Genomic DNA, 17669 nt, shown 5'->3' on the forward strand with positions numbered 1-17669 from the left:
GCGGAGCCACGGGGGGAAAGGCGGGCGAGGCGGGATCGGGATCGGGATCGGGATCGGGATCGGGATCGGGATCGGGATCGGGATCGGGATCGGGATCGGGATCGGGATCGGGATCGGGATCGGGATCGGGATCGGGATCGGGATCGGGATCGGCACTCCCACCACGGTCCGTGGTTCGGCCGCGGCGGAGCGGGCCCGCGGGTTCCGCACGGGAGGGTCCGGCTGCGGCCGCAGCGCTGTGCTTTACTCACAGTGCCGCCCCGGTTCAGCCCGAGGTGTGTTACGCACTCTGAGTCAGTTACTCCAGGACGAAAGGTTTGTTTAATGTTTCTAGCTCTGCTGGTTTTGCAACCGAGAGGGGCTAGAGTTCGTTGTTTTTAAACTTAGATTTGGATATTACATAACTCGGGGCTGGAGCGCTGAGCACGTGTCTGGGCCTTAATTCCTTTTGCCCAAGGATATGTCAGCCTTGTTGGCAAAGTTGTGGGTGAGGAGTCCAGAAGACGACTGCTCCCTGTAACCAGACATCGTTTTATGGTATATACCTCCTAATGTCTTGTTTGTCCATGCCAAAGGGGCAGATTTTGCCTTCTAGATATACAGGTAAAGCTTACACATTTTTAAATAAAACTGAAAGTTAAGCCCTTCGCTTGTGGGCAAAAAGTAACAATTATTACCTTACTGTTATAACTTACTGCAGTAATGAGTGCATATGTTAATGCTCCACCCTCTGTCAAACATGGCTTGTGGCTCAAGTTTAATCTGCTGTTAAAACTCAGGAGTGCCCACAGCCATTTGTGAATTGAAACAGTGGAGAAGCTTTTTAGGTGATCTGGTCTGGATCATGAACTGTCCTTCAGCTGAGCTGCTTTTAGAACAGTTTTTATCCTAAATACAGTAGATCAGAATTCATCTTTAGGGATGCCTGTCTCAGCATAGGCTACTGACAGAGTAGGGTATGGTATACACAAACTCTCAACCACAACTTTATGCTGAACTTTGTAAAAAAAAAATGATCCTTGAAGTCAAGGCAGTAGATAGTAGAGCAGGGCCAGTACACTTGGAAGTTGTAATGTCCCCAGGACAGGTTGTAGATGTTGGGTGATAGAGATGTTCATCTTTATGAGAATATATTTTTATATCGTTTCCTTGTATTGAACTTTTAATAGAATGTTAGAAGCAAAAAACTTTTTATAAGATACTATAATTTACACCATGTCAGAGGAGCTTACCCCACATCCAGAAAGGGGGCTTCTTGTGATTTTTCAAGTAGCTTTGGCTTAGATTTTAAACCCCTCAGGTCTGTACCAAGAAGATGTGGTTTGTGATTACAACCATCTGTCAGCTCAGTGCATTCCCTCAGCCTGTGCTGATAGCCTGCCTAGTGGGGAAATACCACACCTTTGTTTAAGTCACAGGGAGCCAAGGCCACGCTGAGGATGCAGTGGTGAATGCCACTGCCCTGGTTCCCTGCCCACCTTCTTTTCGCACCTTTTGTGCCATGCCTTTTGTGGCAGGTGACTGCAGAAATGCATCTGTGCTGAAGTTAAAAGTTTACAGACCAGAACCTGAGAGTAAAATGAAATTTACAGCACTTTGCATGGGTCTGTCAGGCTCAGCTGATGGACATAACCTGAGTGCTCTGGATTATATATTTATAACTTCATTTTCTTGCAAGATTCACTGCCCATAACATCTGCTTTGTATTTCATCAAGTCTTGCTGAGAACGTGAATGACTGTCATCTCATTAGGACTTCTACATACATTTGCCATTCCTTTCTCTTCTCTTTTTATTCTCCAGTTCTCTTTTTTGCTTTGCTGAACCTGTCTCATCCTTCCCTACCACTGGCACTTTGTCAAGTGTTTTCTTGTTTCTGACTAAACAGTGCTTTCTTTAAAGCCTTGCTCATTTCCAACTGCCCATTTCTCCTGGTTAGGTCCCTCTCCATCTCCACCCTGGCAATTCCAATTCCAGCAGGCCCCAGCTGGCAGGGCTCTCTGTGATTCCCAGTTGTCCTATGTTAATTAAACTGTTTGATTAAACCTTTGGTGTCCCATATCCAAGAGCAGGAAAACCATGTGGTTGTAGGATGCCTAAGCAGCCTGCTTTGAGAACTGAGACTGGCCCAACTAACAGTCATTCTTTATGCATCTAGGCATCAAGGACTGAGAATTTTGAGAATATGGGCTGTTGTGATTATTTTTTGTCTCACCAGGCCCCATCATGCCACAGGTAATTTTAAAGAATTCCTCTGGGCCGTGACTTGGGTTCTGGTCTTGCTTTTCACTCCCCACTCAAAGACTGTGGTTAATCAAAGAAAAGTACACACATACCTTCTTGGGTGGTAATTCTCCCTATATGACACATTTGCTGCTGAGAAAAAAAAAAACCTATCACTGCCATTTTTTAATCCTGTAATTGCTATGTTTACTGATGGTGTTGACTGAAATTCCACTGAATTTTACTTGCATGTGGGCCTTCTGATCCTGGGTCTAGTTCTGCTGTTCTATCAGACTTGCAGTTTATGCCAAACCCTGCCCTTGCTGTCTGTTCATATGGGCTTTGTCCCATACCTATCTTCATTACCTCCTTCTTTTTCTTGGTCATCCTCTCCATTTCCTCATTACTTCCCTGATGAGTTTTCTAAGTTGTCTTCTAAAAAATAAAAAAAAATTAAAAAAAGAGAGAGAAACAACATATCATCCACTGCCTTAAAACTTGATGTAATTTCTGTTTCCCACATCCTATGCCTGTCTTGTCTAAGTTGATTGCATCTCATGTCACAGACTGCCTACTCTGCACCAAGCACCACATTATAGGAAACTTCTGTCTGAGTTAGTCTTTATGCACAGCATAAGTAAATACGTTTTATTAATAACAATAATAACAACTATGCAAATAATCCCATATATTTTAATGATGGGACTGTATGTAATGGCTCAAAATAAGTATGGCAAAAAGGATTCCTTATGCTACGTGGAATTAAGATGAATAGAAGATGTCTTTAAGTAGGAATTGACTATATATGCTTTAAAAAGCCTTATTTAACCAATTGTCTCTTTTAAGTTCTTAGATAAAAGATTGGTTTATTAATACATTCATTTCTTCATTGTGGTAGGATGACAGTGACTACTTATCTCTGAGCTTGGTGGCCTCAGGGATAATCCAAGCAAGCATTATATTAAACATTGTGTAGAACAATGAAGCAGCAAACACACACAAGTGGTTTTGCTCTAAAGTTTGGGTGAAAGCCTAATATCTATATGCAGTATTTATACAGAATATTGTCAGCCCCAACCTCAACAGGAGCTCATCCTGAGCCACAAGGTGGGATAAAGCAGGAAGGTGTTTATCTGAAAGGGCAGTAGTGGGATTCAGTTGTAGGGCTGCAGGAAACAGGAGATGTCTTCACAGAGTGAAACAAAAGGTACATTGGGGTCTTGAGCTGTGAGCTTGGAGGGAAGGGAGGAGAGTCAAGGCCAGTGCTCACCAATGCTCCTGAAGAAAAAGGAAAGAAATACAAGAAAGAAGGGACTGACAAACCAAGCTGAAACAATGACTGGAGAAGCGAAAAATGAGAAAAACTAAGCTGAGACGTGAGCTAGATATGCTAAATGTGACTGAAGGGCACGCAAGATTGGTTTAAGATGGATTGAGAAGCTTTCAGATAAGAGGAAGCAAAACCAAGTTTGATGGGGATTTAGGGTAGAACCCAACAAGAGACAAAGAGATGTGACTGGAAGAACCTGTCAGGTGACAAGAGGCACTTATACCAAAGGCACTTTTTTTCCTTCTTTTTTTTTAAATGATAAAAGAGACAAGCATATCTCTGTGGGTGCTATGAATCAGAGCAGACTGAACAACTAAAGCTGTGAAGAAATTAAGGAGTGAGTGTTGGAAAGATCAGGAAATGAAATGGGGTGAAGTTATCAGGGCAAGTGATGGAATTACAGAAGACATGTTGCTAAGCTTTTTGTTACTGCCACTTAGAGACTTGTAGACAGAGGAAGCATGAAGAGAATATTTTATGTCTTTTATCTCTACAGAAAATTGTGAGATAACAAGTAGAGGAAAACAGACAGGAAAGCTTGACAAGGGTTAAGCAGCAGCAATGAAAAGCTCACTGGGATTACAAGCATGCAGATGAGCTGCAGAAGGAGAATTGTTTAGTTTTGAGAAGGCAGAAATGGAGGAGAGTAGGCATGTGGGAGAGGAAGTTGCCTTGATCACAGGATTTCCGTCACTCTGCACTGCAAGAGCAAGCATGGGTGGAGCAAGCAGTGAAGGTAAGCTGGTGCTGTGGGTAGGTATGACACTTCATCATGAAAAGAGATAAAGGAAAGAGAGCCCATGGTGGATGAAACTTGTATGTGTGGCAAGTGTATAGTTAGAACATTGCTGCTGGAGCAAACACATTTTTCTCTACTTAACCTCAAAATGCAAACAAAGCTAAAAGATTTTATTTTATTTTATTTGCAAGTTTTATTTTTAATCAGTTTTACTAGTTGGTATATTACTCCTTTAGCTTTTCTTCACTTATTTTCACCATTCTGGTTTTCTTTCCTTCCTTTTTAACAGTCTGCAAGACATTAGTTTTTGCACCTTCTTGCACTATCAGAGGGCAAAGGTCTGAAATTATATTTTTCCTTAAAATGTTACTTACCTGGTGTTGCAGGGATGTAAATGCACCTGCAGCCACAATCTTTTGGTATATTGGTATGCCACCACAATCTTTGGTGGTATATTCCATGCCAGCTAAAAATAAGTGAGGCAACTAAGGCTTGTTAAACCGCTTAACAGATAAGATACAGCAGCCAGGCTGTGCCCTGAGAAGTGTTCAGAACCACAGTAGTTCCTTGCATTGTAGTTATCATTTTCCTTTTTTGTTTTGTTTCTTTTCCTAAAAGCACATCTCTGGCCTGCAGAGGTTATGGAAGGTGCTTCAGACTTAGTTAACAGAAATATTATTTCAAGCTCTGTAAAGACAACAAACATAATGATATTTACACATTGTTTTAAGGTCTGGTTTATGGAATCCAAGGCTTTAGAAAAACCTTGGAAATTCTACTACTGTTGAGCAGCTTTGTTAGGGAGCACACAGCGTTATTTTCTCTTAACGTGTGGGGCCACTTTAAATTTGTGTTTCTGCATTATTAAACCGTCGTGGGAAGTGCAGCAGGAGGAAACCCGGGTAATTGGCTGCAGCTCCAGATGCAGCCGCTCCTCATTGGAGAGAGGAGGATTCTCCCCGTACTAAAATTAGACCATCTCCGCCCTCCAGAAATGCTTCTGGAAACAGCGAGGGGAGGAATTGTGACACAGCTCGGGGAGCCGGGGTGGGCAGGAGCTGTGCGGGCCCTGCTCCCAGACTGAGCCTCGGGCTGCTCTGCAAGGTGCTGTGCGGTTCATGTCCTGGGCGCCTGGAAAAAAACACCCACAATAAAGAAACTGCGAGAGATTCACCTTCACAGTGAAGCACGGATATTAAATTCAACATTTCTTATGTAATAATAATAATTCTGAAATGTTCATGCAGGCAGAGAAAGCCTTTGAACTGCTAAATTTAAGCAAGGGCTGTCAGACTTGAGCTCATTGACTTTGAAAAGAAATGACTTGCTGAATTAACTCTGAAGTAAACTAAAAAACTGGTGGACTCTTTCTATCAGCATTTCTTAAAAAATGTAACACATTTATCCATTATCTCTGTGAAGTTGCAGTGTTTACAATGTCTTCAAATGAATTATTGGATAGGGTTAAAGAAACAAATGCAATGTGCCCATGTTGGTGAAGGAAAGCCTGTATCTGAATTTGTCTAGTACACTTGGAACCTTTATTTTTTAAGGTTATAAATAACAATGTCAGTCTTCGGTTTTAAATATATTTCAAGTTGGCTACAAGGAAATACCTGCATATTTTTATTTCTTGTTTCTATATTATTCACATTACTCATGAAAAAGATTAAGGCAAAATAAGTTTTTCTTACACTAAAACCAGCTTTTGCTGTAAATTAGTTATTTCCTAACCAGGGCACATAGTGTCAGCACCTCTGGCTCCAGATCCTAGGGGATTTTTTGTCTTTCATCCTTTGCCTTTTTCAGTCTGATACCATTAAAATTTACCGCCTGCACACCTGTGTTTTCTGTGTCTCTTTGTCAGTGTCACCTCAAGGGTCTGAGAGCAATGTCCGGTTTCGGCTGAACTCAGCCGCCAGCCCCAGGTGTTCCAGCACCTCGGATGGCAGAGTTTTGTGAGCACACGGTGAGGAGGGGGGGCGAGGCGCAGGGAGAGAGAGGAGCAGGGCGGCGGAGGCACCGCCGCAGTTATCGGGGCCGTTCCCCACCTACGCCCCGATAGCGCGGGGCCAGCTGGCCCGGTTCCACCGGCAGCGCCGGTAAACAAGCACGAGAGGTGACACCGAGGCACCTCGCGCCTCGGTGCCCGGCCACTACGGATCATAGTGGGTGGACAGTGGATACTGCACAGGCAATTCCTGCCAGCAGACTGCCCCAGAGAGCCGGGGAAATAGGCGATGTGTAGGGAGCAAACCACTGGCACCATAGCGCGGTAAAATTTGGGGAAAATCCCAGAGAATGCGGCTCCTCAGCAGAGAATGCGGCTCCTCAGCTCTGCTTAATGCCCAGCTCACGATGGTTTAATGCCCAGAACAGTGAAGGTTTCCTGTTCGTTGCACCTTTTTGTCTTAAGCGTGAAGTGGCACGGGGAGCCGCTGTAATCGGCTCGCAGTGCCGAGAGCCACCATTAGAGAGCTGTGACTCGGGGTAGCGCTCCGGCCGTGCCGGAAGCTCCCCCCCGCCGCCGCTGCTGAGCCGCGTCCGCAGGAACCTTCCCCACAACCACCGAGAAATGACCTGGAACGGCTGCTGCCTTCTCCTTTGCTTTTCCCCCGCCAATAAATCGCGCTACGTCGCTTCACGAGTGTTTGCTGTGAGCGCGTGGCTCCCTCAGCAGTTCTGAGCGTGAGGTGAAACCGACATAAAGCTTTTATTGTCAGGGAGTAATGAGGCTTTTGAGATGAGCCCCGGAGATCCCGGCACTCAGCCCTTTACTCGCGCACCACACGCGGAGCCCGTCCTGGGGCAGCCACGGTCTCCCGTTGCGTGCGCGGAGCCTGCGGCGATCCCGGGCCCTGAAGCGTGCTCCGCCTCCGCCGCCATCACCGCGCCGCTCCCGGCCGCCATCTTCGTCCCACCCCGCCGAGGCCCGCGGGCGCCATCTTGTGCCCGGGGCCGGCCCCGCCATCGCCCGGCAACGGCGGCGGGTCCGGCGGAGTCCAGGAGGCCGGGATAGCAAAGCCGGGCCAGGCCCCAAGGCAGGTGGATTTGGGGGTTACAAGCGGACTTTGCAGCAGGAAGCAGCCAGGCAGGGTCTGCGTATCTAGGTCTGGTGCAGGGCGGGTGGAGAGAGTCAGGGAGCATGGGGACACGGCAGGCAGCGGGCGAGGGAAGGGCTGCAGGTGCCATTGTGTGCAGTTCTCTGAGGTTCTCAGGATCCCCCGCAGCATCCTGCGTTAGCAATTCCCTCTAAAAGGTTAAGAGAGCTGAGGGTGTTTAGCCTGGAGTAGCAAAGGTTCCATGGAGACCTTCGACTCTGTCCAAGTGCCTAAAGGGGCTCCAAAAGAGATGGAGAGGGACTTGGGACAAGGACAGGGAGAGGCAGGAAAAGGGGGAATGGCTTCCCACTGGCAGAAGGCAGCGTTAGGTGGGATACTGGAAAGCAGTTCTTGGCTTTGAGGGTGATGAGGCCCTTGCACACGTCCAGTGAGGCTGTGGCTGCTGCATGCGTGGAAGTGTTCAAGGCCAGGTTGGATGAGGATTGTAGCAGCCTGGGTTGATGGAAGATGTTCCTGCCCATAGCAGGGTGGAACTGGATGGTCTTTAGGGTCCCTCCCAACCCTAACCATTCTGTGATGAAAAGGTTACAAATGAACACAGGTCTGTCAGAAACCCCCTCACTGGTTCCACCACTCCCAACACAATTTCTGTGCTCTCAGCTTGCCAGTATGTCTGCTCAGTCAGAAAACCGGCATTTTGTCTGGAGCCCATAAATACAGGAATTAAATAACCATTGAGAAATTACCCCAATGCTTATGGTGAACCAGCTCCAAGTCATTAGTCCCACCCACAGACCTCCTGTCTGAGGATAAAGATTTGGGGTTTGAAGGAGCTCATGGTGGATGGAGGGTGTGGGAGCACAGGGAGCCCACATCAGGGTGTGTGATAATGCCTCTCTCTCCTCAAACATTGTCCAACTTTGTGAATAACAACATTAAATTTTGGCCTTGTTTCCATAAAATGCCACTGCACTGAAAATGGGAATATGAACTACAGAGTGCTAACAAGTGTAGAGAACATCTCATTTATTTTGTGAGGTGGGTATGACCCTTTCTGTTCCTGGAGTACATGGTGAGTGTCACCGTAGGTGACTGTGCAGTAGACAAATTCCAAATGTCATGTACTGGTGTCCTTGCAGTACGAAATGGGCAAGTGAATTCTAATTTAGAAGCCAGGATGGAAGTCTTAATGCCTGAACCTCAGATTTATGTGGAAAGAACTCTGGCTATCATCAAACCAGATGTCATTGGTAAAGAAGAAGAAATAGAGGATCTCATTCTCCGATCAGGATTCCACATCCTTCAGGTAACAGGCTGTGCTCCAGAGAAAATAGCTGTAGTTTATAAGTCAGGAAAATATTTAACTTCTAGCAATCAAGCCAGTAACTAAAAGCTTGTGTGTCCAAAAATCGCTTCATGTTCTTCTTGTCATTAAACATGGCTGCCAGATTCTGTAAAGAGATGCTTTTTGGTGCATGGGATGGAACAGAGCAGACCAACTATTTTGCTGACCACAGGAAAACACAGACATTATCAATAAACTCAGATTTAGCAAATATATGGAGCAGATGTGTGAGTTTTCCAGGGCAGCTCTTTGGAGAGAATATCATACAGATCTCACAAGATTTTGTGCAATGTGCAAGTGGATATTAGAGAATTAATTGAATTCAATAGCTGGCCAGTTAACTAATTTTTTGTTAGTTAACTGGTCAGCTAACTAATTTTTTGTTTCCGTTGTTTTTACGGTAAATAGACTTTATGAATATTGAAATGAGCTTTTGAATATTTAAATATGTCGGGCCGGGCGGCCGCAGGGGGGCGCTGCTCCCTCGCACCTGTGGGCGGCAGGGGCCCCTCCCCCTCCTCCCCTCAAAGTCTTGGTTTGGTTTGGTTTGTTTTTTTCAGTTCCTCCCTAACCTCTCTGGTTGTTTTATTTATGTTTATTTATTTATTTATGGATCTCTTGGAGCTACTGCAGAAGAGGTCATGAGGTTGCTCCCTGGGCTGGAGGCCCCCTGCTCCGGAGGCAGCCTGGGAGAGCTGTGCTTGTTCATCCTGTAGAAGAAAGGGAGCAGGGAGACCTGAGAGCCCCTTCCAGTGCCTGAAGGGGCTCCAGAGAACTGGAGAGGGACTTTGGACAAGGCCATGGAGTGGCAGGACAAGGGAGAATGGCTTCCTACTGCCAGAGGGCGGGGTTAGATGGGATATTGGGAAGAAATTCTTCACTATGAGGGTGGTGAGGCCCTGGCACTGGTTGTCCAGAGCAGCTGTGGCCGCCCCATCCTTGGAAGTGTTCAAGGCCAGGTTTGGGGTTTGAGCAACCTGGTCTAGTGGAAGGTGTCCCAGTCTGTGGCATGGGGTTTGGAACAAGATGATTTTTATGACACCTTTCAATGCAAGCCATTCCATATTTGTATTTATTCAATATGTATCAGAAGATGAGACAAAATAGATTATTTATTTATTTAATTACAATATGTTAGTAGAGTCTTCTGATGTCTGCAGTGACTTTTGACAGCAAAGTTATTAGGACTCTGAGTATATGGAACTCTCGTGTTATACAACTTTGAGCTCAAAGAATGCACTTTAAAAATTTTTTCTTGACTGGTTTCTGATAACTTCCCAAAGTTGTCCTGATCCTGGACACCTGCAGGTTAGGCAGCCATTGGGAGAGTGACAAAGCACTGAATGAAAAATAGAACAATTTCATAATTAACAGTGTGGGCTGGAGAGAAACTTGTTTAAAAGTAGAACATTATGCTGTAGCAGCTGAGTAATAAAATCCTGCCCTTGTAATGCTCTTCACTTTTTCTGTTCAGGGCTCTGTCATCTGGCAGTTAGAAATTGCTGTAGTTTGCCGGAGCTAAAATCACATCTTACTCAAATGGGCTCTTCCCTTAATTAACTGGGAAAACTTCTGCTCTTTGTTACTCTCTGTCTAGAAGAGGATGGTATCTGGGTGAGTCAGTGGAATTTCAGAAGTTATTCTGTGTTCTGCACTTGAAGATAGGACTGCAGGAAAGGACTCTATGCTGCCTGTAATGCTCTAACCTGTTTCAATGTAGCAAGGAATTTTAATTCTTTTTTTTTCTTCTACACTTTATAGAAACGGAAGCTCCAGTTAAGCCCAGAGCAATGTAGCAACTTCTATGCAGAACAATTTGGAAAAATGTTTTTTCCTAATTTAACAGCCTATATGAGTTCTGGTCCTATAGTTGCTATGGTTCTTGCTAGAAATTGTGCAGTCTCATACTGGAAGGAATTGCTTGGACCATCCAACAGCCTAAGAGCTAGGATAACTCACCCTCACAGGTAACTAACTCACTGACTGGCCTTGGGCAAGTTAGTATTTTGTCATTCTTTTTCATTGAGACCAGAATTTTTTTTTTAATTTGTTTGTTTGTACAGTACAGAGACAGGCTCCTTATCTCTTCAGTTTTCTGCAACAGCTTTTCATTGTTGTTTTTTAGTATGCAAAGTTCACCTATTTTATGGGGAATGCTGAGTGTATGAACATTAGGTTTTAGGTATCTACTTCTTATGTTTAAAACAAAAGCAAGCCAATGTCTTTTCTGTGCTCTCAGGCTGCAGAGACTTAGAGGGGATTTGCAGTTGCTCTCTAACCAGTTATTTCTCTTGTTTTTAGCTTAAGAGCCCTCTATGGGACTGATGAGCTGAGGAATGGGCTCCACGGCAGTCTCAGCATCTCCTCAGCAGAGAAGGAAATTCGGTTCATTTTTCCAGAAGGTAAAATGGTACAGTTGGTTCACTGCCAGTCCTGGGGAGGATGGAGCTCTTCCCTGTCCTGCCCTGACTCCAGATACAACTGATTTAGGAGAGGTTGGGTTTGTTTGCTTTACAGGATTGTGAGTCTTTTTATGTATAATAGCTGACATTTTCTGCTATGTAAGGCTTACCAAAAATATCTCTCAAGAGCCAGTGTATTTACAGAGATTGCTTCCACTTTTCAAACTCTGCTCTGGGAACTGGAGCAATCAAAGCTGGTAAATGAGAAGAACTGGGAAGCTACTACACTCCAGCAAGTTTCTGGCACAGTCAGCCTTGGTTGACTTGAGAAGACTGACTCTTCTTGGATTCAGGCTGAGTAATTACTATTCAAAAGCAGCTGGATGCTCACATGACAGTGCAATTCCAAAGTTAAGTGCTAGAGAAAAGGGCCTTAGAACCTGGAAAGGCTGCAAGAGGATCTCTGGTTTGGAATGTAACAGGATTTGCTCTTTGACAGAAAGATGCAAGTGAAACTGCTAGAAAAAGGTGTCTATTGATACTTTTTGTCAGCTCTTTCAGCTAAATCAGTGAATTTAATAAAATATGTTGCAGTTCCTTACAAACCTTACCCAGTGTGTAAACCATGTCTCTTCTCACCCTGACAATCAGAGCAAGACTAAAGGTGAGATTTTTGGGGTCTTCAGAAACCAGAGTCACACTGGAAGAAGAAAGTGCTAAACGTGGGATATACTGTTTGTCTTCTGCCCCAAATGCATCCTCAAGGATTCAGGTTTTCCCCAGTTGATCTGACTTCTTCCCTTTTCATAATAGACTATAATTAGTACAGTTACCTCAGGGACATAGTAAAGAAGTTTAGGGAGTTTAGTTCTTTGCAGTTTGTTGTGGGAGAAGCTATTAAACCCATGATGTATTATTAACTTACTAAGGAAAAGAGCAGCTCACATATAAACAACCTTTGGAAGGATGTTGGGTTTAATCACTCCAGAGGCTGCTTTCTAACACTTGTGGTTCCTCCTTGCAGCAATCTTGGAGCCAGTTCCCACTGGACAGAGGGCTCAGGATTACCTGAACCTGTATGTGAAGCCCACGCTGCTGGCAGGGCTCACTGCCCTGTGCAAAGAGAAGCCAGGAGACCCCATGGTAGGTGCAGTCCAGCACTGCTGGCAGCTCTGGGATGCACTCACTTGCTGTTAGTAACTCCCTGTTTATAGCAGAGCTACTCTGTTGGTGAAGAGCTGTGCTGTTTTAGCTGTCAGCTGATGAGCTACTCTAACATTTGGTTTCAAGAAGTTGATTTGTTTTTTAGAGATGACACAAGGTGTGTTTTAAATCCGTAAACGAAATCAGTTTTCTTACATTAACCACGTTTTTCCATATGTATCTTTGTGTTCTTAAAGCTCCAGTCATTCACACCAATAGTTATTTAGGCATGCAGATAATTAATCTGTGCTGGAAGTTGTGGATTTTACATCGTTATCACGTTTATAATCAACATTGCATTTTTCTAAAGGATACTTTTCAGAAAAAAAAGCCTTAAAATCACTTGGGGTGTTCCTATGAACTGTGTGATATACATGAGGCCATGTTTAATGTACTTTGATTGTTCCAGCTTTGTAACCTGTTTATTTTATCTGTATGTCTGGCACTGTTACCACAGAAATCTTGAAAACAGACATGAAGTCTGTTCCTTTGCCCAAAGGCCAAACCAATTGTATCTATTCCTAACAAATGTGTGTCTGGCCTGTGGTTTAGCACTCCAAATTATGGAGAATCTACAGTCTCCCCAGGCAATCTGTTTCAGTGCTTAATTATGCTTGTTAAAAGCTTTCACTAAAAGATAGCCTAAATCTCCTGGCTCCAATTTTAAGCCCATTACCTTTTTTTCTTTTTACTATCCCCAAAAGACATTGGAGACAATGTAATATCTTTTTTTTTTAAAACAGCCTATTGCATATTTGAAGAGTATTCCCATTTTCTTTCCCTTCAGTTTTCTCTTTCCTATTTTAAATACTGATTTTTTTGTTGTTGTTGTTGTTGGTTTTTTTTGTTGCATGTCCCATCTTTCTAACTCATTGTTTTGGCTTCCAGTTAATCTGCATTCTTAGCACAATTTTCTCATCAATTATGAGGTATCTAACAGTAACTTCATTGAGACAGTGCTTTCCTTCCTTGCTTGTAAGAAACATGTATGAAGTAGTGTCAGCAGCTTTGCTAAGAACATTCTATTTGCACCTTCTTTGTTGTCCATAATGTCTGTGACCTTGTAACAGAAGGAAAATAGCGTTGATTTGATACTGCTTCAGAAATAGATATTGCCTATTGCTTTTCGGTTTGTTTTCTGCTAGGTGGCTTACAGGGAGACTGTTGGAATGCTTTTTTTCCAGTATCCTTTTCTTCTTTCCTCTCCTTTTGCAGATGGCATCAGAAAGTGTCTGTGCACTCAGAAATACTTGCTGTCAGCACAGAGGTTTTCTCAACCCGTTTCTAAAGCAATACAGGATAAATTTATTTGGTTCAAATGATTTGAGGATTTCTTTTTTTCCAAAGTAGTTTTCCTAAGGGGTTTTGTGTTTTGGGCTATTTTGTTTGTTTTCCATTTCTGTCTTGGGTTCTTACTACCGTGCTGTTTTTGCTTTACCAATCCTAGTGCTCTGCTTGGCTCTCCCTTTGCAAGCCTTTTATACGTGGTAGTAAAAGCAGAGTGTTGCTTACCTTCTCTGTCTGCTGTTCTGTCAGCTCTTCACGGTATGGTATGAAGTTTGTTGTTCTCAGCATTCCAGAAACCAGTCGTCAACAGCCTTGTGAAGTAAATAAGGATGTGTTAAAAACTTTGCTTCACAAGTGGAGAAATCGAGGCAAAAGGTTAATTTGCCTAAGGCCAGGCCCAGACTGGCAGATGGAATTAGGACTCAAGGCATTCCTGCCTCCCACATTCTCATTTAAGTACAACGTGCTGGAAAGCTTAAAAGATGAATTTCAAAAAGTAACTGTGTTTGGGTTTTACGTTTTAGGTACTGTAAGGTGATTCAGTGCAGAAGGCTGGCACTCTTAATGAATGATTACTGGATGAAGTTTCTCTGAGTGTTGTCAGCAGTAATATTTCATTAAGCAGTTTCATGTATATTGTGTAGCAGCATTCCAAAACAGAGCTGGCTGAATTATTTGAACTATGGCTCAAATGGTCTTATACTTTCACAAAGATAAACACTGCCAGGACAAGTTGTTTTCAAAGGTCATGGTGCATTGTTCAAAAGCAGAATAGGCTGTGAAGATTTTACAGAACATTTTTTAAAAATGGGTCATCTGCATGTCAGTTGCTTTCTAAAAGGGCTGAATTTTGCAGCACAGTAGGAGAGTATCTGTAGCAGAGCTTTCAAATAATGCTTTTATAATATTCTTCTATGAACTTAATGGAAAGCAACAGAAAGCTGAAGACATTTGGGTTTTGGTTTTTTTTTTTTTTTTGTTCGCAGATTTGGCTTGCTGACTGGCTGATTGAACACAATCCTAATAAACCTAAGCTACAATATCGCGTCTCTCAGTAAGAGCATCAGCAGTGAGAGTTTGGTGGAAACCATCTCACACATTCCAAGTTACAGATGTGTATTGTCATTTTTGGTCCTTTGACTGTATAACCAACACTGTCTAAAGTAAATGCATTTGTCATAACTTCTTATGTCCTCATGGGATAAATAACCCTGCACTTAACCAGGATGTAGTGGTTCTAATACCTTCTCTGCTGACAAAGTGACTGTAGAATTATACAATAAATTTATGGCATTGGGTGATTAGGAAAAGACAATGTTCTCAGTGGGTGTGACTTACTGCTGTTGTCCACATTTTCTTAGTTTGGCTGTGTAGGAGAATAAAATCATTTACAGCAGTGTGGATTCCCAAATGAAATCCACCTGACCTGTGCTTTGTGAAGCCAAGGGTTGTGTTTCAGTGATTTTTTTTAGCATAAATTTAGTTACAAAGGGAGGTACTTGGATGTAATACAATTACTGGAGGCATGTTAGCAACTTTGGTATTTTAACTGCTGATTACATCGCCCAGCTAAGGTTGTTCTTGAAGATGATTCACTTGAGTCTGATGTATTTTGTCAGAATGTAATCTGAACGATTTATTTGAAGGTACATTCAATGCACCTTTCCCATCTTGTTGGCAAAAGGCTCAGGGACTACATATAACAGGATGTATTTTAGTCAAGGACTAAGGTTGTCTTCCAACATATGTTTGCAATAAAGGTGCTTAATTGGAACAGCTCACCTTAAGAGTGTTTTCTGTGTTCTCCTGCTCCCAGACGTACACAAATTTCTGTTTTCCTCAAACTTCCATGTGTTCTATTGAAGAATTTCACAAGAGTGCTCTTCCACAGGCAATGGGTTAATCCCATGCTCTTGCCTTTTATGAAGTAACTAAACTGTTTTTTGGGGATGTGAGGCTTTTTAATTTTCTTCAAAAAGCTGTACTTATGCTGTTAACTTCAAGCTTTGTATCTTATGGTTTGACTGGCTGCAATGAAGAAAGTGTAATTTTCATAACTCTGAAATAAGAGTATGCTTGACTAATACAAAACAAACAAGCAATTTCATAATTTGTTTCATGAAAAAACTTGCTTCCCTAATTTGAGTAATTATGAGAAACATAAGTCATTTTTCTGTAACATCAAACTTTGTTGAAGTGAATTGTTTATCCTCTCAGTGGAACAGGTCACTGTTGCCAGCCCAGATAATAAACATTTAGAAACTGGTCCCTACAGTACCAAAACCTAAAAATCTTGGGACTGCCAAGATAAGGAAAAAAAAGCTCAAACCCTCAAATAATGAAGAATAAATGTATGAGGTGGTTAGAAATATACTAAACAGATCTGTTTTCAACCAGTTTATTTTGCCTATAACTATTGTCCCCATATGTGTCTGATTGCTCCAATTACAGGACGGTTGTGCTTTGTGGTTTCCTGCCAGCCAAATAAAAAAAATACATTTTTTAAAGATGCCAGAAACTAAAATCTGGTGAATTCACAAGGCATTCCCCTGTATTTTGTTAGTTACTATGACATTTGCCTGCTCATTTTGATGTGCTTCTGTTTGACAATAAATACATCCTTAATGTTCCTGCTGGAGTTTTTAGTTTTGCTTTTGTGCCAGAGCTGTGTTATGTTGGATGAGAGTAGGTGGGTCCTTACCTGGGGGTGGGAGAAAGGACAAGGGCAGCTGGTGTTGCAGATGTAACCTTTGTCACTCACACAATACAGACTCTGTAATTCAGGTGTTCATCTATCATGGAATTATTCTCTAATGTTGGGGCTAACACCTTCAATTGCTGGCTGGTGTTTGCTTCCATTTGCCTAAGAAAAAGGTAGAAAGAGAGAAGTTGCCTTTATCCCATGGGTGCCATCCTGACTCATTGTGTCCCTGCACATAGGACAAGTACTGATCAGCAGATGTCACAGCTGAGATCCTGAGGAACCTGCATTAATCGGTGGGATGTGGGCAGAGGGTCAGTCCCGGGAATGTGAAGTGGCTGAGCAGCCTGATCCCGCGGGGGGAGCTGTGACACCACAAGAGAGGCTCTTGGGTGTGTGCTGCTACATTTCTTATGGACTTAGGGTTTTTATTTAGCCCAGAGTGGTACAGGCTTAGCCAGGGTTATAAATCCGTAGCACAGAAAATGGAGCTTTGGGGAAAAAAGCCGGATTAACTGAAAGATGTTTCCTTTCGATGTCAGCAAGGTGAGATACTCTCTGTGGGGACGAGTGACCTGTCCTTTCCCTCTGTCAAGCCAAAATAATTACCTTGCCTTTTGAGCTCTATTGGGCGTTTTTAGCTTTGAGGGAGTTCATTTTAGTTTTACTGCCTGAGTGCTGGAATAGAGCTATGTCCATAAAATGAGCAGTTCAGTTTGTTCCCCACAATTCTGTTTTTTCAACAGAGCTCCTCCTGGAACTTTGCTTATCATATGCTTGCTATCACCTGCACTGGAAGTTCTTGGAACTGTACAGATTGAGCTAGTCTTGAAGTATGTGATTGTTCAGCCTTCCTGTCTCACAAGAGATTTATTATCTTCAGGAAGAGTTAAACTGCCAGGAACCTTGGACATGCTTTAAAGATGGCAGAAGCCTCAGTCAAAGACAGTTTCCCATTGCCTGCATCTGTCAGGGCATTCCAGCGAGCCAAGCTTCAGAAATGAATCCCTGGCCAGAGTTTGGGACTGTAATTCAAGAGATTTAAGATTGTTTCATGGAGATTTGCAAGGCCCTGCTTTTCTCATGTGGGAAAAGAAGAGAAGATTTGTGTTTATTCCTTAATTTAAACTATTAATTCTTACCATCCTTTAAACAACAGTTGATGGGGGTCAGTGTTCAGTCAAAGTATTCAGATCAAGATGATTGGTGTTCTGCACAGTAAATATTAGCTATTTTTGGTGGTACCCAACAACAGCTCATCCTCTGAAAATGTGAGAGTGGTTCTTCAGTTTCCTTTAGAAAAACAAAATCAGAAGAGAAATAATGTTTTTTTGTTGGAAAGACTTTTTGCCCATCATATAAAGATCATCATAAAGAG

At 43.0% G+C, this 17669-nt stretch overlaps 1 protein-coding gene and 1 long non-coding RNA gene across 4 annotated transcripts; both read left to right on the plus strand.

Annotated features, from left to right (window-relative positions):
• Positions 1-31: 31 nt before the first annotated feature.
• On the plus strand, positions 32-6129 carry LOC132334297 (uncharacterized). The gene is made up of 2 exons (XR_009488371.1): positions 32-4288; positions 5284-6129. It is a non-coding gene; the product is annotated as an uncharacterized LOC132334297 (long non-coding RNA).
• Positions 6130-6957: 828 nt separating this feature from the next.
• NME5 (NME/NM23 family member 5) lies at positions 6958-15368 on the plus strand. Of its 3 annotated transcripts, none has more exons than XM_059860208.1 (7): positions 6958-7336; positions 8351-8391; positions 8493-8659; positions 10460-10665; positions 11000-11100; positions 12125-12243; positions 14577-15368. In XM_059860208.1, the coding sequence occupies exons 3-7, from the start codon at positions 8531-8533 to the stop codon at positions 14646-14648; spliced, it is 627 nt and encodes a 208-aa protein (XP_059716191.1). In that variant the 5' UTR covers positions 6958-7336; positions 8351-8391; positions 8493-8530; the 3' UTR covers positions 14649-15368. The 3 variants fall into 3 exon arrangements, with proteins under 3 accessions (XP_059716191.1, XP_059716190.1, XP_059716189.1); XM_059860207.1 differs by having other exon boundaries at positions 6958-7332; XM_059860206.1 differs by lacking the exon at positions 6958-7336 and having other exon boundaries at positions 7413-8391.
• Positions 15369-17669: the final 2301 nt, after the last annotated feature.

This window comes from Haemorhous mexicanus, chromosome 15, assembly GCF_027477595.1.
Source record: "Haemorhous mexicanus isolate bHaeMex1 chromosome 15, bHaeMex1.pri, whole genome shotgun sequence".
Lineage (NCBI taxonomy): Eukaryota > Metazoa > Chordata > Aves > Passeriformes > Fringillidae > Haemorhous > Haemorhous mexicanus.